Source organism: Salvelinus namaycush, chromosome 12 (assembly GCF_016432855.1).
Source record: "Salvelinus namaycush isolate Seneca chromosome 12, SaNama_1.0, whole genome shotgun sequence".
Taxonomy (NCBI): domain Eukaryota; kingdom Metazoa; phylum Chordata; class Actinopteri; order Salmoniformes; family Salmonidae; genus Salvelinus; species Salvelinus namaycush.
In genome coordinates, this window is record NC_052318.1 from 47,455,062 (window position 1) to 47,477,376 (window position 22,315).

Below are 22,315 nucleotides of genomic sequence, written 5' to 3' on the forward strand. Positions count from 1 at the left end.
GGTATGGCAATTTTTCTTCCCTTTTCCCTATCTTTTGTCACTTCCCTTTTTGTGTCATAAAGTGTAATGAATTCACACTCCAGAACAGTAGACGGAAACACAGAGCAAGAGAATAGAAATAGATGAACACTCCAGTCCAGTAGGTGTCGATGAATCCACCTTTCAGTTGGTTGTGATCCGCCAATACAAATTTAAAGAAGAATATGTCTACAGCTATAACAATGGCCAGATATTTCGCCGGATATATAAATGTGAAGCATCCGTTTGGCGTTTCCACTCACTACCAAATTTGGTGAAGAGAGGAAGCCTGCAGTGGGAGAAGACGATGCGGGATTAATTTTGACCGACATTCTGCACATTTACTCCTCGATTTAAATATGAGATCTCAATACAGTTTTCTGTTTCCGAAACGAAAATATGTAACAAACAGAGTGGACTACGCTATGTAAACTTTACCCTTTGCAACTTTTTCCAAAAATGCCGTTGTTTAGAAGGAGTGCAAGGGCGAATATAGTTATTGCACAAGCGCACTTCACAGAGTAGACGATAATATGCAAATAATGCTAGAACGCGCCAATAGGACCTCGCTATCTCGTGCTTCGCTCTGACCACCACCTTGCTTCTTCTTTTTACCTCCTTGCTTGTTCTGATTAATTTCTTCCCATTGAAAATGACAGGCTCTGGTATATCTTGGGTTGATTAAAACAATGTTTGATATGCCCTCTTTCTCAGGCTGACGCCCGTAAATACGTACCCCAACTGCGTCATTTCCGTTTGTAAGCTTTTTTGGGGGTATTCCTTCTCGGATGTCCTGTAAATTACTGGATTGAGCCTGTAAAATAAACTGACCTAAACAAGAACAACGTGGAGAGAAAACAACTTAGAAATACGCATTTATACGTTTTACAGGTTTGGTCATTTTAATTCAACGAGTAAATAGCTTGCTACTGCTCTGCTGCGTACATACTAGAAGACTAGTGCACCCTGACTCAAACACGCCTCCGCAGAAAACAGTCGAAACTCAGGTAACGTTAGCTACACTGCAGAGAATAAAGGGCAACGCTACGTTAGCTGTGATCGCCTTGTAACGTTGCAGGGTTCATCTGTGTCTACATATCCCCCCTAAGACCAGCCCATGGTGGGGAGTATTAATGGAAGTTAGCTACTATAGCTAGTTTAGCTAGCTAACGTAAAAGGTTACAGTAACAGTTAACTTGGACTTTTCTAATGTTTGTTTCTAAAATATTGTCTCAAGAGTAGCTAAATCGCCAAGTCGTTGTCAAGAAGGTCAATTTGTACGTTACGTTTTAGTTTCGGTTGCGGGTGGGAAAGTGACAGGTGTTGTTGTCAGTCCTTGTCCAAACATAGTTGAAGCTGGGCTTGTCAGCTAACGCTAGCTAGCTGCTATGATGAGATAGTTCATAGCTAGTGTCGTGTGTGCTGGTTACCAAAAACAGGAATAGCCTATCTAACGTTACAGATAGAAGTGTCAAGACAACATTTAGACTGTTTATGCCGTGCCGTTTCAATTGCCTATTTAAATTTAGTAAGCTACAGATCAACCATCCGTTGATTGCCAACAAAACTGAGTAACGTTAGTTATTGATTGGAGCCATTCCGCTACAGTTAGCTAGCTAACGTTAACTGTTTAGTTGTAGCACGTTAACGTTAGTTACATCAAGTTTCAGCCTGATTTAAAAAAAAAAAAAGCATGTCTTGACTCTCAGCGTCTCAAGTCAGCCTGAAACTTGATGTAGCCTAGCTAACTAATTTGCCATCTTTATTAGTGTCGGACAGTTTTTTAGCTATAGGTTAAACAGCTGATTTGACAGTGTCTGCTAGCCTAGCTAGCTGACCAATTCGACCTCGAATGCTCTCTGTACACCCATTGCAACACTTTCTCCCTCCCAGCCATGCTCGTGTGTTTACTGGTACCCTCTGGCACATTTCTTTGATCTATCTGTTCTTGCAGCACCAATACAGTCTTGCCCCAGCGTCAAATATAAGCTATGCTTCATAAAAGTTGTAGTTTGTCATTTATCCAGAAAGGTTAGGTGCCAGTAATATTTTTGTCTGGAAAATCATATTGGATGCAAAATGCTGTTAATCTCTGCTCATCTCTTCATAGTCTGTGTAGGCTAGCCTATGTCTTGCAAACTCATGTAGGCTAGCTGTCATTAATATTCCTCTCATGTTGTGGTTTGTTTGTCTAGGTGCTGGGTTATTGTAAACACTGACACCCTCCTGACAGTCCAAGTCACTCAGGCCCCCCTCCCTTAACCCCACCCGTTCCCCTCCCCTACCCCCTTCCACGACCATCCCACCCTTGACTATGAATGAGGTCAGCGTAGTCCGAGAAGGATGGCTCCACAAGAGAGGTGAGGGCTCGCAATTTCTTATTATTCACAGCTAATATAATCACTTTCATAACACAATTTCTGACAAAGCCAGGCAGAGACGCAACCAATCCACGCTGTATGTAGTTGCCACTGAATGTACATTGTGGCTGACCTCAGACTAGGCTATATGAGAGTACTCAGGCCCACTTGTCTCTCTGTGCAGGTGAGTACATTAAAACTTGGAGGCCGCGCTACTTCATCCTAAAGAGTGACGGCTCCTTCATCGGGTACAAAGAGAAGCCTGAGCTGTCCGTCCAGAGCTTGTCCCCGCTCAACAACTTCTCAGTGGGAGGTGAGGGTCCTTCAAAGGGGAAACTTTATTGTTGATGTCCCGTGCTCTTGCCTCCGGCAGTGTTTGTTATTTTTCTGGGTGTTTAGAGCCACCTCTGCACATAGCATTTAAATGAAATGTTTGTGTTTTGAAGGCTAGATGTTGCTTTGGGGGTCTTCACACACTTCACAAATTAAATGAGGTAAAAACACGGGATTGCGGTATTAAAACATTTGTAATGCCGTAATCCCCCCTTTTGTCCCAGAATGCCAGCTGATGAAGACAGAGCGGCCCAAGCCTAACACATTCGTTATCCGCTGCCTGCAGTGGACAACAGTCATCGAGAGGACCTTCCATGTGGAAAGCAATGCAGAGAGGTAAGGAGGGGATAGGGGCAACTACGAGGTGTAAGAATGGGCCTATGGAAGGGGTAGATAAGAGAGTGGGGAGGAGGGATAACAGTCTACATAGAGGTGGAGGGAGGGATGGATATGTTTCTGTGTAAGTCATCTGCAAAAGTGGTTAGAAGGAATTCTACAAGCTCACTATTTACATTTACATTTTAGTCATTTAGCAGACGCTCTTATCCAGAGCGACTTACAGTAGAGTGCATACATTTTATTACATTTTACATACTGAGACAAGGATATCCCTACCGGCCTAACCCGGACGACGCTATGCCAATTGTGCGTCGCCCCACGGACCTCCCGGTTGCGGCCGGCTGCGACAGAGCCTGGGCGCGAACCCAGCCCAGCCTGGGCGCGAACTCCGAGACTCTGGTGGCACACTATGGTGTAGTAATTGCACATTATTTGGCTGTGTGTGTGTGTGTCAGAGAGGAGTGGATGCGTGCCATCCAGGCGGTAGCCAATAGGTTGAAGGTGCGAGAGGAGGAAGAGCCCATGGACCTGTTTGGCTCTCCCAGCGACAACAGCAGCATGGAGGAGATGGAGGTGGCCATGTCCAAGACCCGCTCCAAAGTGGTGAGTGTGTTTCTATGACATGATAGACAACATGTTCACTCAGATTATTCTTCCAATATAGTTGGGTGCTAAATCCTGGTTTGTTCCTACCAGTGGCGGTCGGTGACATTTTTAAGATGAGGGAGGATGATACATTTTTTTTTATGAGCATGGCCTTATTTCTATTACAGCATATTGGATGACTGTCATTCATATTCCATTCACCCAGCTCAATGTAACATCGATAGGTTTAGGCTACTACATGATACTAGAATTTTCCATATACATATCATGAGGTTGCTACAACCTAGCTTATGAATGAAAGTTTCAACCTGTGCACCTACGTTGTAGAGAAAATATGTCATCAAGGTGAGACAGTAACACATTCAATACCGCCTTGCACACTCTAGGGTGTAATCATTAGTCCAACAGTTGCAGACGAGAGTTTCTATTGGACAAATGTAGGTATGTTTATCTCTGTTTTGTTCCATTTACTTCCGTTTACGAAACGTTTTTTAATAGGATCTGTGGAATGAATACACCCCTGATCATACACAAACAGTTCACTTTCATAGCAGCTACATACAAACCGCAGGATCATTTTAGTTGTAGAATTCCTTCTTGCGTCTACGCACTCTCCTCCTCTCACCTTTTCCCAGCCAAACCTTCATATCATAACTGCTACACACAGCCTACATCATTTTCATCATATTAAATTGTATTTGTCACATGCGCCGAAGACAACAGGTGTAGATCTTACAGTGAAATGCTTACTTACAAGCCCTTAACCAACAATGCTTTAAGAAGTTAAGAAAATAAGTGTTAAGTAGAAAATAAAAGTAACAACTTAAACAGCAGCAGTAAAATAACAAACAAGGCTATATACAGGGGGTACCGGTACAGAGTCAATGTGCGGGGCAGCGGTTAGTCGGGATATTTGAGGTAATATGTACATGTAGGTAGCAATTAAGTGACTATGCATAGATTATAAACAGAGAGCAGCAGTGTGAGAGGGGTCTGAGTAGACCTTTGAGTAGCTGTTCAGGAGTCTTATGGCTTGGGGGTAGAAGCTGTTTAGAATCCTTTTGGACCTAGACTTGGCGCTCTGGTACCGCTTGCTGTGCGGTGCAGAGAGAACAGTCTATGACTAGGGTGGCTGGAGTGTTTGACAATTTTTAGGGCCTTCCTCTGACACCGCCTGGTATAGAGGTCCTGAATGGCAGCAAGCTTGGCCCCAGTGATGTACTGGGCCGTACGCACTACCCTCTGTAGTGCTTGCGGTCGGAGGCCGAGCAGTTGCCGTACCATGCAGTGATGCAACCAGTCAGGATGAGTATCTAAGGACACATGGTGAATCTTTTGTCTCCTGAGGGGGAATATGCTTTGTCGTGCCCTCTTCACGACTGTCTTGGTGTGTTTGGACTTTGATAGTTTGTTGGTGTTGTGGACACGAAGGAACTTGAAGCTCTCAACCTGTTCCACTACAGCCCGTCGATGAGAATGGGGGCATGCTCCGTCCTCCTATTCCTGTAGTCCACAATCATCTCCTTAGTCTTAAACACATTGAGGGAGAGGTTGTTGTCCTGGCACCACACGGCCAGGTCTGTGACCTCCCTATATGCTGTCTCATCGTTGTCCGTGATCAGGCCTACCACTGTTGTCATCGGCAAACTTGATGATGGTGCTGGAGTCGTGCCTGACCATGCCGTTATGAGTGAACGGGGACTGAGCACGCACCCCTGAGGGGCCCCCGTGTTGAGGATCAGCGTGACGGATGTGTTGTTAACTACCCTTACCACCTGGGGGCAGGCCGTCAGGACATCCAGGATCCATTTGCAGAGGGAGGTGTTTAGTCCCAGGGTCCTTAGCTTATTGATGAGCTTTGAGGGCGCTATGGTGTTGAACGCTTAGCTGTAGTCAATGCATTCTCACATACAGTTGAAGTTTACATACACCTTAGCCAAATACATTTAAACTCAGTTTTTCACAATTCCTGACATTTAATCCCAGTAAAAATGCCCTGTTTTAGGTCAGTTAGGATCACCACTTTATTTTAAGAATGTGAAATGTCAGAATAATAGTAGAGAGAACAATTTATTTCAGCTTTTATTTCTTTCATCACATTCCCAGTGGGTCAGACGTTTACATACACTCAATTCGTATTTGTTAGCATTGCCTTTAAATTGTTTAACTTGGGTTAAACATTTCGGGTAGCCTTCCACAAGCTTCCCACAATAAGTTGGGTGAATTTTGGTCCATTCCTCCTGGCAGAGCTGGTCAAGTTTGTAGGCCTCCTTGCTCACACGGTTTTTCAGTTATGCCCACAAATGTTCTATGGGATTGAGGTCAGGGCTTTGATGGCCACTCCGATACCTTGACTTTGATGTCCTTAAGCCATTTTGCCACAACTTTGAAAGTATGCTTAGGGTCGTAACCCATTTGCGACCAAGCTTTAACTTCCTGACTGATGTCTTGAGATGTTGCTTCAATATATTCACATAATTTTCCTCCCTCATGATGCCATCTATTTTGTGAAGTGCACCAGTCCCTCTTGCAGCAAAGCACCCCCACATGATGCTGCCACCCCCGTGCTTCATGGTTGGGATGGTGTTCTTCGGCTTGCAAGCCCTCCCCCTTTTTCCTCCAAACATAACGATGGTCGTTATGGCCAAACAGTTGTATTTTTATTTAATCAGACCAGAGGACATTTCTCCAAATAGTACGATCGTTGTCCCCATGTGCAGTTGCAATCCGAAGTCTGGATTTTTTATGACGGTTTTGGAGCAGTAACTTCTTCCTTGCTGAGCAGCCTTTCAGGTTATGTCGATATAGGACTTGTTTTATTGTGGATATAGATACTTTTGTACCGTTTCCTCCAGCATCTTTACAAGGTCCTTTGCTGCTGTTCTGGGATTGATTTGCACTTTTCGCACCAAAGTACGCTCATCTCTAGGAGACAGAATGCGTCTCCTTCCTGAGCGGTGTGACGGCTTCGTGGTCCCATGGTGTTTATACTTGAGTACTATTGTTTGTACAGATGAAGGTGGTACCTTCAGGCGTTTGGAAATTGCTTCCAAGGATGATCCAGACTTGTGGAGGTCTACAATTCTTTTTCTGAGGTCTTGGCTGATTTCTTTAGATTTTCCCACGATGTCAAGCAAAGAGGCACTGAGTTTGAAGGTAGGCCTTGAAATACATCCACAGGTACACCTCCAATTGACTCAAATGATGTCAATTAGCCTCTCAGAAGCTTCTAAACCCATGACATAATTTTCTGGAATTTTCCAAGCTGTTTAAAAGCACAGTCAACTTAGTGTATGTAAACTTCTGACCCACTGGAATTGTGATAGTGAAATAATCTGTCTGTAAACAATTGTTGGAAAAATTACTTGTTTCATGCACAAAGTAGATGTTCTAACCGACTTTCCAAAACTATAGTTTGTTAACAAGGAATTTGTGGAGTGGTTGAAAAATGAGTTTCAATGACTCCAACCTAAGTGTATGTAAACTTCCGATCAACTGTATGTGTTCCTTTTGTCCAGGTTGGAAAGGGCAGTGTTGAGTGCAATAGAGATTACATCATCTGTGGATCTGTTGGGGCGGTGTGCAAACTTGAGAGGGTCTAGGGTTTTTGGGATGATGGTGTTGATGTGAGCCATGACCAGCCTTTCAAAGCACTTCATGGCTACAGATGTGAGTGCATCAGGTCGGTAGTCATTTAGTCAGGTTACCTTAGTGTTTTTGGGCACAGGGACTTTGGTGGTCTGCTTGAAACATGTTGGTATTACAGACTCAATCAGGGACTGGTTGAAAATGTCAGTGAAGACATGCTCGGGGTACACGTCCTGGTAATCCGCCTGGCCCTGCGGCCTTGTGAATGTTGACCTGTTTCACATCAGCTACGGAGAGCGTGATCACACAGTCGTCCGGAACATGCATGTTTGTTACTTGCTTCGAAGAGAGCATAGAAGTAATTTAGCTTGTCTGGTCGGTTTGTGTCACTGGGCAGCTCGTGGCTGTGCTTCCCTTTTGTAGTCTGTAATAGTTCGCAAGCCCTGCCTCATCCAACGAGCATCGAAGCCGGTGTAGTGCAATTCAATCTTAGTCCGATATTGATGCTTTGCGTTTTTGATGGCTCGTTGGAGGGTATAGCGTGATTTCTTATAAGCATCCGGGTTAGTCTTGCTCCTTGAATGCAGCTCTACCCTTTAGCTCAGTGTGGATGTTGCCTGTAATCCATGGCTTCTGGTTGGGGTATGTACGTACGGTCACTGTGGGGACGACGTCATTGATGCACTTATTGATGAAGCCAGTGACTGATGCGGTTTGCTCCTCAATGCCATTGGAAAAAGTTCTGAGATTCTTCCGGTCTGTGCTAGCAAAACAGTCCTGTAGCTTAGCATCTGCTACATCTGACCACTTTCTTATTGACCAAGTTACTGGTGCTTCCTGCTTTAGTTTGTGCTTATGAACCGGAATCAGGAGGATAGAATTATGGTCAGATTTGCCAAGTGGAGGGCGAGGAAAAGCTTTGTACACGTCTCTGTGTGTGGAGTAAAGGTGGTCTAGAGTTTTTTTCCTTTCTGATTACACATTTAACATGCTGGTAGAGATTAGGTAGAATGGAAGTTTCCCTGCATTAAAGTCCCCGGCCACTAGGAGCGCCGCCTCTGGATAAGCATTTTCCTGTTTGCTTATGGCCGTATACAGCTCATTGAGTGCGGTCTTAGTGCCAGCATCTGTTTGTGGTGGTATATAGACAGGTACGAAAAATATAGGTGTAAACTCTCTTGGTAAATTGTGTGGTCTACGGCTTATCATGAGATACTCTACCTCAGGCGAGCAAAACCTTGAGACTTCCTTAGATTTCGTGCACCAGCTTTTGTTTTCAAATATACATAGGCCGCCGCAGAAGACGCTGTACTATCCTGCCGAGAAAGCTTAACCTGCCATCTGTATGTTAATCATGTTGTCGTTCAGCCACGACTCTGTGAAACACAAGATATTATAGTTTTTAATGTCCTGTTGGTAGGATATACATGCTCGTAGTTAGTCTATTTTATTATCGATTGATTGTACGTTGGCTAATAGGACCGACGGTAAAGGTAGATTACCCTCTTTGCGACGGATCTTTACAAGGCACCCGGACCGTCGTCCACGATATGTCTTTTCCTCCTTCGAATGACGGAGGTGAGAGCCCTGTCGGGCGTACGAAGTAAATCCTTCCCGTCTGACTCGTTGAAGAATTCCTCCAGTACGAGGTGAGTAATCGCTGCCCTGATATCAAGAAGCTCTTTTCGGTCATAAGACACGGTGGCAGAAACATTATGTTCAAAATAAGTTACAAATAACGCAAAAAAAACATACACGATAGCACAATTGGTTACGGGATCGTAAAACAGCAACCATCTCCTTCGGTGCCATTTATTATCCATTTTATATTAGCTTACGTCATAGTTAGTTAACATAGCTACTAGAACTAACGCGTTAGTAAACCTGCTACAGTCATGCAGTATAGTCATCAAGCAGTTTAGCAGTTACATCGGCAGGCCCCGGTGGCAATAAATTAATAAAACCAAAAGCTTACCTTGACTTGGAAGAGTTCCAGTGTTGGATAGCCAGCTAGCTAACATAGCATGCCTCTGTTTGATCCTGGTGTTTGAGTAGGCTAAAATAGTTAGCTGCATTCGCTAGCTAAGTCAAAGTGACAAAAACATCTCTCCTTTGTGTCAACTACTCACCACATTTTATGAACTGCAGTGCTAGCTAGCAGTAGCTTCTGCTTTTAGTACTAAATCCATTCTCTGATCTTTTGATTGGGTGGACATGTCAGTTCATGCTGCAAGAGCTCTTATAGACTTCTAAAGTTGAAATATGAAATATCCTTGTTCATGGTATGGAGGGAGAGAGGGGAATACAGAACGTTTACGTTCCGTCTGAACATGTTATTGTTAGACATCAGGTGTCCTATGGAAAGGAGAAGGCCCACAGTCTGGTTTCTACCCCAGAAGTTAATGGTTACCTGTAGGAGGAATGTATATGTTGGAGTCAATTAAGTTTGGATATGGCTTGGAATGTTACTGAGTAAGTGAAAGGCCATCACATGGTGGCGGTCACGGATAAGGGTGGAGAGCTGTGGATTAGTGAGGAATGGGTGCCGAGGTCAGGTCACATTAAGGGAGAAGGAACCGTTTATTACCCACATCACTTATTTTCCTGCCTAGCAATAAAGGTGTAATGTTTAGAGAAGAGGAGGAGACTTTACCTAAAGTGTGGTATATATATATACACTTGTGCTGGTGGGAACATGTCTTTGTCTGTTCAGCTGTCTGACCCATTGGGTGAATAAACTTGGTTTGAACTTTTTATAGTTGTCTGTTAGTTTTTACTCAGTTTATTTAGAACCGAACAGCCTCCTAGGTATTATGATTGAAGAAACTGTACCCTGAGAAGGATGGGAACTAGCTGTCCTCCGGCTACACCATGGTGCTACCCTACAGAGTGCTGTTGAGGCTACTGTAGACCTTCATTGTAAAACAATAATTAATTATTTGGTTACCTGTGACTATATTTAGTATAGTTTGTTCATATGCTAGCGTGGGCCCCCCCCGAATTATAATTTTTAAATAAATGATTGGGTGGATGAATCGACCTGTTCTGAATATTGGGTGGGGACATGCCCCCCATCCCCCGTGGCAATTTCGTCTATGGTGTGAGAATGATCTGTTGTAAAGTATCATAGTTCATCATCAATGTGTTTGGCTGGGCTGGGTTACATAAGATAAGATGGTTGAATTTTCAACCCTGTATCTGTGTTGTCAGACGATGAGTGACTTTGACTACCTGAAGCTGCTGGGGAAGGGTACATTTGGCAAGGTGATCCTGGTCAAGGAGAAAGCCACCGGGATGCACTACGCCATGAAGATCCTGCGCAAGGAGGTCATCATCGCTAAGGTAACGAAATAGGCCTAACCTATACCACTCTACAGTGGTGAAGACTACTGGCCATCAATTTATTGGGGAATGACGATCCTTTGGTATTAGGCCTAATCTATGTAGTCCGATTGTCCTGTATACGGCATTTTTAGGTGGTGAGTGGTATATTTCATCAATAAGGCCCGAGGGGGTGTGGTATATGGCAAATATACCACAGCTAAGGGCTGTTCTTATGCGCAACGCCACGCAGAGTGCTAGGACACAGCCCTTAATTGGCCATATACCACAAACCCCCTAGGTGCCTTATTGCTATTATAAACTGGTTACCAATGTAATTAAAGCAGTAAAAATAAATGTTTTGGCATACCCATGGTATACGGTGTGATGTACCACGGCTTTCAGCCAGTGAGCATTCAGGGCTCGAACCACCCAGTTTATAATTAGTTATAAGCTAAGGGTCTAAGTACTGTGTTTTGGTGTTTATTGTTGCTGTGAAAGGCTGGCCCTCTGATCTGATTTGTCTAAATGTGTGTCCAGGATGAGGTTGCGCACACGGTTACAGAGAGCAGAGTGTTACAGAACACCCGGCATCCCTTCCTCACAGTGAGTGTTCTGTGTTACTGTCAACTCGTTACGTGTGCTGGTCCAAAACAGAACACCCACACATGCTGTTTATTTATAGGAGGGCTTGCGGGATGGGAAATTGATCAATTGTCTCATTCCACTCTTCCAGACACTGAAATACGCTTTCCAGACTCATGACCGATTATGTTTTGTGATGGAATACGCCAACGGAGGAGAGGTGGGTGTCCCAATGTCACACACAAACACATGAATGTGTCATTACAGTTTTATTAATTGCTTGAACACTGATTGAAACTGGTATCCGTATGGCCAAAATAACAACTTTTTTTACGTAAGTTTGTAATTTCACATTCTTTTCATGCTAAATGCTAAACACTTTTTTGCAAAACATTTGACACAAATCTCCATTACAAGAGAGAAAAAACAAAATGTGCACCCCAGGACCAGGATTAAGAAACACTGATCTGGTGAAATTACCATTTGATGACGAATGATACCATTGATAGTTTGGTGACGTGTGTTCTAAGGGTGTTGGTTTGTTTTGTAAAATAAATATTCTCATTGACAACTTAGATGTAAAGCTATGGAGGATGGTAGCTGACTCTATAGCAACTCCTATCTGTCATGGTAGCTGACTCTATAGCCACTCCTATCTGTCATATCTTTAACCTGAGCATAAAGGAAAGTGCTTGTCCTCAGGCCTAGAGGGAAGCAGAAGTCATTCCGCTACCTAGGAGTGGTAAAGCGGCCTTTACTAGTTATAATAGCAGACCTATCAGCTTGCTGCAGCTCTTAGCAAACATTTAGAAAAATGTTGTTTGACCAAATACAATGCTATTTCGCTGTAAACAAATTAACAAGACTATCAGCAAGCTTAGAGAAGGGCACACAACATGTACTGCACTGAAACAAATGACTGATGATTGGTTGAAAGAAATTGATAAGGAGATTGTGGGAGCTGTACTGTTATATTTCAGTGCAGTCTTTGATATTATTTCAACCTCTAACATATTGTGGATTCAGAGCTATCTATCTAATAGAACTGAGGGTTTTCTTTTAATGGAATCTTCTATAATGTCAAACATGTTATCCTCTCTGGTACCAGTGGGACGGTAGCGTCCCACCTCGACAACAGCCAGTGAAATTGCAGGGCGCCAAATTCAAAACAATAGAAATCCCATAATTAAAATTCCTCAAACATACAAGAATTATCCACCATTTTAAAGATAAACTTCTTGTAAATCCAATCAGTGTCCGATTTCAAAAACGCTTTACTGCGAAAGCACACCATGCGATTGTTAGGTCAGCACCTAGTCACAGAAAACCATACAGCCATTTTTCCAGCCAAAGAGAGGAGTCACAAAAAGCAGAAAGAGAGAAAATTAATCACTAACCTTTGATCTTCATCAGATGGCACTCATAGGACTTCATGTTACACAATACATGTATGTTTTGTTTGATAAAGTTCGTATTTATATCCAAAAATCTCAGTTTACATTGGCGAGTTATGGTCAGAAATGCATTCTCAAATAAACATCCGGTGAAAGTGCAGAGCCACATCAATTACAGAAATACTCATCATAAACAATGATAAACGATACAAGTGTTAAACATACGAATAAAGGTAAACTTCTCCTTAATGCAACCGCTGTGTCAGATTTATAAAATGCTTTATGGAGAAAGCCCACTTTGCGATTATGTTAGGTCTGCACCTAGCCACAGAAACCCACACAGCCATTTTCCAGCCAAGGAGAGTGTCACAAAAGTCAGAAATAGCATTAAATTTAATCACTTACCTTTGATCTTCATCTGGTGGCATTCCCAGGTCTCCATGTTAGACAGTAAATGTTCGTTTTGTTCGATAATGTCCCTCTATGACCAAATACCTCCTTTTTGTTCGCGTGTTTTGTCCAGTAATCCGAATGCTTAAGGCGTGTGCACTAATTTCAGACAAAGTTTTAAAAAGTACAATAAAAGTTAGTAGAAACATGCCAAACGATGTTTAAAATCAATCCTCCGGTTGTTTTTGTCATAAATAATCAATAATATTTCAACCGGACAAAAACTTTGTCAATAGGAAAGGAGAAACAAGAAAGGCACGTTCCCGATCAGGCGCATGGCTGATGAATAGAAATTTTCACTGGCCACTGATTGAAAGTGCTGTATCTCCCTCATTTTTCAGAGTAAAAGCCTGAAACAATGCCTAAAGACTGGCCACATGTAAAGGAAGATACAGAGCTCGTGAACTGGGTCCTAAGTCTTTGTATGGTGGATAGGCTTTCAATGGAAAAACAGCCTTTCAAAATAATAGTACTTCCTGGTTGGATTTGTCTTGGGTTTTTGCCCGCCATATCAGTTCTGTTATACTCACAGACATTATTTTAACAGTTTTGGAAACTTTAGAGTGTTTTCTATCCAAATCTACCAATTATATGCATATCCTATCTTCTGGGCCTGAGTAGCAGGCAGTTTAATTTGGGCACGCTTTTCATCCAAAATTACAAATGCCGCCCCCTAGTGAAGTTAACTTCTTATGGCTGCAATCCCGTTAACGGGATGATATGACAACAGCCAGTGAAAGTGCAGGGCGCCAAATTCAAAACAACAGAAATCTCATAATTAAAATTCCTCAGACATACATGTGTCTTATACCATTTTAAAGGTAATCTTGTTGTTAATCCCACCAAAGTGTCTATGCTTTTCAGCGAAAGCACCACAAACGATTGTTAGGTCACCACCAAGCCACAGAATAAGCACAGCCATTTTTCCAGCCAAAGATAGCAGTCACAAAAAGCACAAATAGAGATAAAATGAATCACTAACCTTTGATCTTCATCAGATGACACTCATAGGACTTCATGTTACACAATACATGTATGTTTTGTTTGATAAAGTTCATATTTTTAATTTAAAAATCTGATATTTTTAATTTAAAAAATCTGAGTTTACATTGGTGTGTTACGTTCACTAGTTCCAAAAACATCCAGTGATTTTGCGTAGCCACATCTATTCAACAGAAATACTCATCATAAATGTAGATGATAATACAAGTTATACACATGGAATTATAGATATACCTCTCCTTAATGCAACCGCTGTGTCAGATTTCAAAACAACTTTACGGAAAAAGCAAACCATGCAATAATCTGAGACAGCGCTCAGAACTATAGTCAAATTAGCCGCCATGTTGGAGTCAACAGAAACCAGAAATTACATGATTAATATTCCCTTACCTTTGATGATATTCATCAGAATGCACTCCCAGGAATCCCAGGTCCACAATAAATGCTTGATTTGTTCGATAATGACCGTTATTTATGTCCAATTAGCTACTTTGGTTAGCGCGTTTGGTAAACAATTCCAAAGTCACGAAGCGCGTTCACTAAAACGTGACGAAATGTCCAAAAGTTCCGTAACAGTCAGTAGAAACATGTCAAACAATGTATTGAATCAATCTTTAGAATGTTGTTAACATACATCTTGAATAACGTTCCAACCGGAGAATTAGATTGACTTCAGATGAGCGATGGAGCGGAGCTCACTCATGTGAACGTGCATGGTCAAAGAATGGTCACCTCATGGCAGTGGTGACTAATTCTTCTCTCATTCGGCCCCCCTTCACAGTAGAGTCATCAGACAAAGTTCTACAGACTGTTGACATCTAGTGGAAGCCGTAGGAAGTGCAAACCCATTCATATCTCGCAGTAATTTCAATGGGATCTTGGTTGAAAATCCACCAGCCTCAGAATTTCCACTTCCTGTTTGGATTTTTTCTCAGGTTGTTGCCTGCCATATGCGTTCTGTTATACTCACAGACAGAATTCAAACAGTTTTACAAACTTCAGAGTGTTTTCTATCCAATACTAATAATAATATGCATATATTAGCAACTATGACTGAGGAGCAGGCCGTTTACTCTGGGCACCTCTGTGCACCTTTCATCCAAGCTACTCAATACTGCCCCTGCAGCCATAAGAAGTTAAGTCTGGTGTATCGCAGGGAAGCTCTCTAGGCCCTCTACTCTTTTCTATTTTTACCAATGACCTGCCACTGGAATTAAACAAAGAATGTGTGTCCATGTATGCTGATGATTCAACCACATATGCGTCAGCAACCACAGCTAGTGTGAAAGGTATTTTAAGTTTTGATGGTGTTAGTGCATTTAGCAAGAGAAATGTTTTGTTTTGGCAAACACTTGCAGTTTAGTGGCTGTTGCAAAAATAGTGTTCAAGCGATCAAGGACTTTAAAAAAAATATTAAAGCATCTCAAATTAATAATTTCCCCTTTTCACACTCTCTTGCTGTCTTTTTCCCTCCAGCTCTTCTTCCACCTGTCTCGGGATCGCGTGTTCCCGGAAGACCGGGCCCGTTTCTATGGCGCTGAGATTGTATCTGCGTTGGAATACCTCCACTCTCGTGATGTGGTATACAGGGACCTGAAGGTAAGCACTATCTGTGTTGATTTTGCTCTTCGCTCCCTTCATACGTCAAAGGATTTTGTTTCTTCAAATTGTAATAATAATCATGCCTTATCATGTAAATTCTCAAGACGTTTACAAAAGTACCATTGACCATTCTCACAATTGTTGGTGTGACATGTGAAGCGCAACTTTTTAAAATCAATTGACACCTGGAAATGGGATGACCTGGATGGCTGATTCCGTTTGCTAGCTAGCCATCAAGATCATCATATAAGTAGGTGTTCTGTCAGGATGCAGACTGATTAACTTATTCAACTGTAACCTTTGATGATAGTGAAACCACCAGGCACTCTGTTCTAATGTCTCATCCATCCTGGTGTCTTTTCTCAGCTGGAGAATCTAATGCTGGACAATGACGGACATGTTAAAATCACCGACTTTGGGCTATGTAAGGAAGGTATCACGGACGGCGCCACCATGAAGACCTTCTGTGGCACCCCAGAGTACCTTGCACCGGAGGTGAGGGCACGGTGCTGGGCATGACTAGTGATCAGGGACACATTATTCCATTTGTTAGTCTTATGTCTGTGGAACTTGTTCAGTTTCTCAGTTGTTGAATCTTATGTTCATACAAATATTTACACATGTTAAGTTTGCTGAAAATAAACGCAGTTGACAGTGAGAGGATGTTTCTTTTTTTGCTGAGTTTACAGCCTACAGGAGAATGCTCATTGCTAAAATAACACACCTGCCTGATAATATGAACCCTGTAGTCTATAGCCTTTTTAGAACCAGCCCTAAACTTATTTTTGCCAACATGGGCTCATTTCTGGAAAGGAATTAGCAAGTGTGTGGTGTGCAGACGTGTGCAGACCTCAAAATTGGTATTAAATTGTATTCCAAGTGGCATTAAAAAGGTCTTAAAGTTTTAAATTCAACTTCATGGAACCTGCAGATATCCTGCTTAAGATTGGTTCTCTTATCTACTGATTCTCCATTGTGTTTAAAAAAACTAGTTAGTCTTAAAGCAGTGAGTATTTAGATAGGAGGTATCCTACTGTATGCTAATGTCATCAATCAATTGCCTATGTAATATTTATTTTGAAGGCCCCCATAAAGTGACTAAGACCGTTTCTTTCCCCCTACCTCCCTGCACGTCAAGGTGCTGGAGGACAATGACTACGGTCGCGCTGTGGATTGGTGGGGTCTGGGCGTGGTCATGTACGAGATGATGTGCGGTCGGCTGCCCTTCTACAACCAGGACCATGAGCGGCTGTTTGAGCTCATCCTCATGGAGGAGATCCGCTTCCCCCGGAACCTGGCCCCCGAGGCCAAGGCGCTGCTCGCAGGCCTGCTCAAAAAGGACCCCAAGCAGAGGTACGTCGTGGTGGGGTTGGGATATGGGTCTGTCTGACTGGCCTGCTCAGGGAGGACACCATTTGTGTTAGGCTGGGTGTCTGCTCAAGAAAGGTGTGTGTGCGCTCATGATTGCAGGCCGGCCCACACAGCCCCTAATGTAGTAGAAAATACTGGTGAGAATCAAGCTGGGTTCTCTGATATTCTGTTGTTTATTGACAGGTTAGGGGGAGGACCAGAGGATGCCAAAGATGTGATGTCCCACAAGTTCTTCACCTCCATCAACTGGCAGGATGTGGTAGATAGGAAGGTGAGTGAATGTAGGTTGATAGATTAGTGGTACTGATAGATTAGTGGTACAAATGGTGGCATTCCAGGTCATTTTGTTTGCAGTTGCACTTGTTTGACATCAACTGCTGAATGACTGATTCCCAAATGACCTTGCATCATCAATAAGTAAACTAATTAGCCTTGTCTGAGCTAGAACGCCCCATAGGGCAGGAGACTATCACTTGTTTCTGTAGCGTGAGGCAGCTTGATGTAGAGGTACACCTCGTGCAGCCCCTGGACAGGGTGCTAGTATTTCGCAGGGCCTAAAGCGAATCCTTTTCCTTAATGCTGAGTGCTAAGCAGAGAGGATCCCGAATCCTTTTCCTTGATGATTGGAATATGTTCAGAGACTCTGACGATACCATCAACAAGCTAACCACCTCCGTCGCCGGCTTCATAAGGAAATGCATCTGCGAAAGTTGTCCCCACAGTGAAGGTTCGCTGCTTCCCCAATCAAAGGCCCTGGATTAACACAGAGGTTGGAGCTAAACGAAAGGACAGGGCTACTGCACACAGGGCCATCGCAGACAACCCTGAGGCTACGGCTGAGGACAGGAATAAGTACAAGAAGTCCTGCTACGACCTCCGCAGTCATCAAACGAGCAACAGGACCATATAGGAATTAAGTGGAACTATAATACACAGGCTCCGACCCCGTCGCATGTGGAAGGGGCTACAGTCCGTTACGGATGACAAAGGAAGACCCAGCCGTGATCTGCCCAACGATGCCTCTACCAGATGAACTCAACCCATTTTATGCACACTTCGACAATAACAACACCATACCGTACGTGAGGGCCACCACTGGGTGATCTCTCTCTCCGAGGCCGATGAAAGGTCTTTAGTCAGGTCAACACTCGCGGGGCTTGACGGTATTCCAGGGCATGTTCTCAGAGCATGCGCAGATCAGATTGCAGGCATATTCTCTTTGACTGAGTCTGTAATCCACACGTTTTAAGATGACCATCATTCCTGTTCCCAAGAACTCCAAGGCTTCATGCCACAATGACTACCACCCTGTAGCACTCACATCTTTAATCATGAAGTGCTTTGAAAGGCTGGTTATGGCACACATCAACTCCATCATACCAGACACCCTAGACCCACTCTAATTTGCATACTGCCCAATCAGATCCATAAACGACGCAATCTCAATTCCATGCCACACTGCCCTCACCCACCTATACTGAACAAAAATATGAACGCAACATGTAAAGTGTTGGTTCCATGTTAAATGAGCTGTAATAAAATATCTCTAAAATGTTGCACCATTTTCCTTTTTACATTTGCTGTTAGTGAGCATTTCTCCTTTGCCAAGATAATCCATCCACCTGACAGGTGTGGCATATCAATAAGCTGATTAAACAATGTGGTAATTACACAGGTGCACCTTGTGGGACAATAAAAGGCCACTCTAAAATTGGCAGCTTTGTCACACAACACAATGCCACAGATGTCTTGTGAATGTGACATTAAAACTTGAAACTAGTGCCAAGCAGAGAGGCATGAGGTCCCATTTTCAGAGTCTTTGGTATGACTCAACCTATCAATCTCCAGGCAGACACTTTAACCATAATGCCACAGAGCTGGTTGCATCATAGATCGTTATTATTTGTAGATGGCAGTCAATCAGAATTTACCCACAATGCATCACACATTTGATGCTCTCGAACTCGGCCAATATCAATATGTTTTACAAGTCTTCTGAGATGGCATAGGAAAGGCTGGTACTGTGATGTCCACTTCTGGATGATTTAGCCAATCTCTGCTCTCTCCCTCCTCAGCTGACTCCGCCCTTCAAGCCTCAGGTGACGTCGGAGACCGACACCCGCTACTTTGACGATGAGTTCACGGCACAGACCATCACAGTCACACCTCCAGACAAATGTGAGTTTGTGTGTGCGTGTTTATGCGTGCATGTGAGTTTGCAAGTGTTTTTATTAGTGTGTAGCTAGGTTTTCATTCAATTGGCGACAGATGTTCACAAGAATATTCTAGAATGTACATAAAAACAAAAGGAGCATCAAGCTCATCACTGTGCACTTTCACCACCCTGTGAAGTTCAGAACTTATTTCATCTGTAGCCTAAAAAACGGCATGCTTTCCTGAGTCGTACTGGGTGGACCACACACACCATATCATTGTGTGACTCCCAAGTTTGTTTTGATGTGGATATTTGAGCATAAAGGCATTTCCACTGCCATTTCTTGCATAATTCATTTTACTGACACAAAAAAATCCTGGAAATTGCCAGGGACATCACGAGGTGCTGATATGTATTGTGATTCTCATGATTCTATACGCATTGCGATTCGATGTTCCAAACATATTGCTTGAATAAAAAAACATGAGCAGGCTCACGCACATGCGAAAACAAGTTGTTGTTGTTTTTTTCAGTCAGGTAAATAAGTGCTGAAAACAAAATGTCTTACTATTTAAAAAGATCGAGAACAAGCTATGAATGAAAAATACTTTTTGGTGCAGGTACATCCAACTAGCGATATTGTCTTTACGATATATTGTCAAAAATAGTATCCCGATATGTAACAGTATAGATATTTCCCCCCCCCCCCCTATCAATATTGTCTAGCGTATTTAGTTTGACATTTGGAAAGTTGACTGACAAATTTGCTGTTTCCATCATGTCTGTCGTGACATTTTTTTAAATCCGACATATACTTTACTCGCATTAAAAGGTTGGATGGAAACCTGATTTGTGCCACTATATGCCACCAGCAGGGACGTCGTTACAGCGCTGACACTGACTGTTTTCTCTGTTTTCCAGATGACAATCTGGACTGTGAGGACCCCAACCAGCCAGCACACTTCCCCCAGTTCTCTTACTCCGCCAGCATACGAGAGTGACAGTCTCCACCATACACACACACACTGGAGAGACACATACCGCATCAGCTCACACACTCGCGTCCACACTTATAAAAAAAGACTGCAGTCTTGAGACACCACAGGCTGATGGATCTCTGGTTACAGCAGGGATCTGAGTGCCTAGGCTCGCAGCCATCTTGTCTTCTCAAACTTCGCCTACACTATGGTCATGCACAAATGCAGCCTGTGAACCGCACAGGACCTCACGTCGTCAGCAGCAGTAGCACATCAGCCATGCACAGGGAGGACCTAGGACCTATAGGTGGCGCTATAGGACACTACTGCTCCTCAGATTTGAGGCACTGATCTCCCATTTCTTTCTTTTTCCTCTCGCTCTTTCTCTGAGTCTCCCTCTTTCTATCTCCCCTTGTCCCTCTCACACTAACCCAGTAACTCACACGGCCGGGTGGAAGAAGAAAAACTCAAAACAAGTGGTTCTTGTTTTCAAAAATGAGAAAAATATTACACCCCCCCCCCCTCTCTCTGATTGTTACATTTGAGAAGGAGTCATATTTCTGTGATTTATTCAAGTGCTCTTTGTCTGGAACTAGCTGTTACCAATAGTGTTGAAGTGGTTCTACTGGGCAAGGAGGGGGGCGGGGTGGTAACAATTAAGATGTTTCTCCCTCAATGTGTTTGACTGTGTGCTTGGGAGAAAAGAGATACACAACTGAATGTCTGCGTTTCGTGTGTGTGTGTGTGTGTGTGTGTGTGTCAGAGTGCGGTCGTGTCGGTGTGTTTGAGCTAGCTGATTGACGTAAACTTGCCTGACGCGTATCAGTAGATTAATTTGCCACGTCACACTACACGGATGTTTCCGACACAGTGCTCAAGAACCTACTCTGGAATATGAGAAGATGCAGGACAAAGTACTACCATTTAACTGTAATCCCAATGAAATGAACTAGTATTACGTTCTTGTTTCTGACTGATTGTTGTGAATAGAACAATAAGTGCTACAGAGAAAAGGAATGGGATTTAGGGAATCACTGTACATTTGTAAAACCCTGTTTTTAATTAAGGACTGGTCTCAACACCTCTGCTCTGAGACACACCAGCCATATGATTTACAAGGGTCGACTAGCACTTGGGCTGTGTTTACACAGGCAGCCCAATTGATATCTTATGACCAATCACAGATATTTTTCAGAGCTGATCTAGTTGGTCAAAAGACCAACTAGATCAGAATTGTTCTACCTGTGTAAACGCAGCCTTGTATCCTTAAGCAGACCTCCTTCTACTCAAATTATAAGATTTGTACGTTTTATTGTTCTCTTGTTTCGCGCAAGTATTTTTTTCTTTAAATTGTCATAAACATCTGCTGTACTATCAGAAATGGCCACATAGGTGTTGATGAGTGGATCAGTGATGGGTTGCCGTTCTGGTCACAACACCAGGTGTGTGTTGAATGTAATCACGCCTGTTCCTCGTTGCCTGGTGTCTCACTGCTGACTGTTGCTGGTCGTGACAAGGAGATCCAGGTTGTTCTCAAAAATGTTCTGTTAGTCATGTGAGCCTTGTGTCCATTGTGTGCCATTTTGAAATCATTTCTGAGAGGAACTTTTCTCTGTATTCCACCTTGCTGTTTTCCTGACCCCTTTGAAGACATTACTACTCATTTAAGAAAACCATTCATAAATGTCTAAATGAAAGTAAGTCTGTTTCCCCTGACTTATTTCAATTAAAGGATCCCATTGTATGTATTTTTTTGTTTTATACTGTGTGTGTGTGACACCTGTATGCATGTCACACCTGTCTGTTCAGGCTTGCATGTGTATTGTATAACCCCCCTCACACACACACATGTAACATACTCACTTGGCGGGAACTGTAACAAGGCTTGTATAGCGAGGATCGCTTCATGGCACAGACTACTCAGCCCCTCACGTCCAGACCGTGCATTCCCCACGGTCGCCAACCCACTTCTGAAACTAGCGTAGCGAAAGATGGGGAAGGGAAGCGACCAGCACCAATGGAGCAGTGTTTAGAGGTTAAGTGCTTTGCTCTAGGGCACAACAGCAGGAGATGGCAACTAAGTTACTGATACACTCCCGACCAGATTATTACCTGTTGGTTTCAACCAGCAAACCCCCAGTTATCTTCTCTAGGCCTGTGTTTCCCAAACTCTGTCCTGGGTGGGGCTTGAATATTCAAATGAACAAATAGGCA

At 43.1% G+C, this 22,315-nt stretch overlaps 1 protein-coding gene across 5 annotated transcripts; it reads left to right on the forward strand.

The window, feature by feature from the left end:
• Nucleotides 1–694: 694 nt before the first annotated feature.
• On the forward strand, nucleotides 695–21,849 carry LOC120057353 (RAC-beta serine/threonine-protein kinase-like). Of its 5 annotated transcripts, none has more exons than XM_039005942.1 (14): nucleotides 695–909; nucleotides 2,214–2,378; nucleotides 2,563–2,691; nucleotides 2,936–3,047; nucleotides 3,506–3,653; nucleotides 10,455–10,586; nucleotides 11,106–11,171; nucleotides 11,302–11,370; nucleotides 15,473–15,595; nucleotides 15,965–16,093; nucleotides 16,737–16,951; nucleotides 17,153–17,240; nucleotides 19,045–19,147; nucleotides 20,046–21,849. In XM_039005942.1, exons 2-14 carry the CDS (start codon nucleotides 2,333–2,335, stop codon nucleotides 20,123–20,125), a joined length of 1,440 nt encoding a protein of 479 aa, XP_038861870.1. In that variant the 5' UTR covers nucleotides 695–909; nucleotides 2,214–2,332; the 3' UTR covers nucleotides 20,126–21,849. The 5 variants fall into 5 exon arrangements, with proteins under 5 accessions (XP_038861870.1, XP_038861869.1, XP_038861871.1 ...); XM_039005941.1 differs by having other exon boundaries at nucleotides 696–1,025; XM_039005943.1 differs by lacking the exon at nucleotides 695–909 and adding an exon at nucleotides 1,090–1,196.
• The last annotated feature ends 466 nt before the right edge of the window (nucleotides 21,850–22,315 follow it).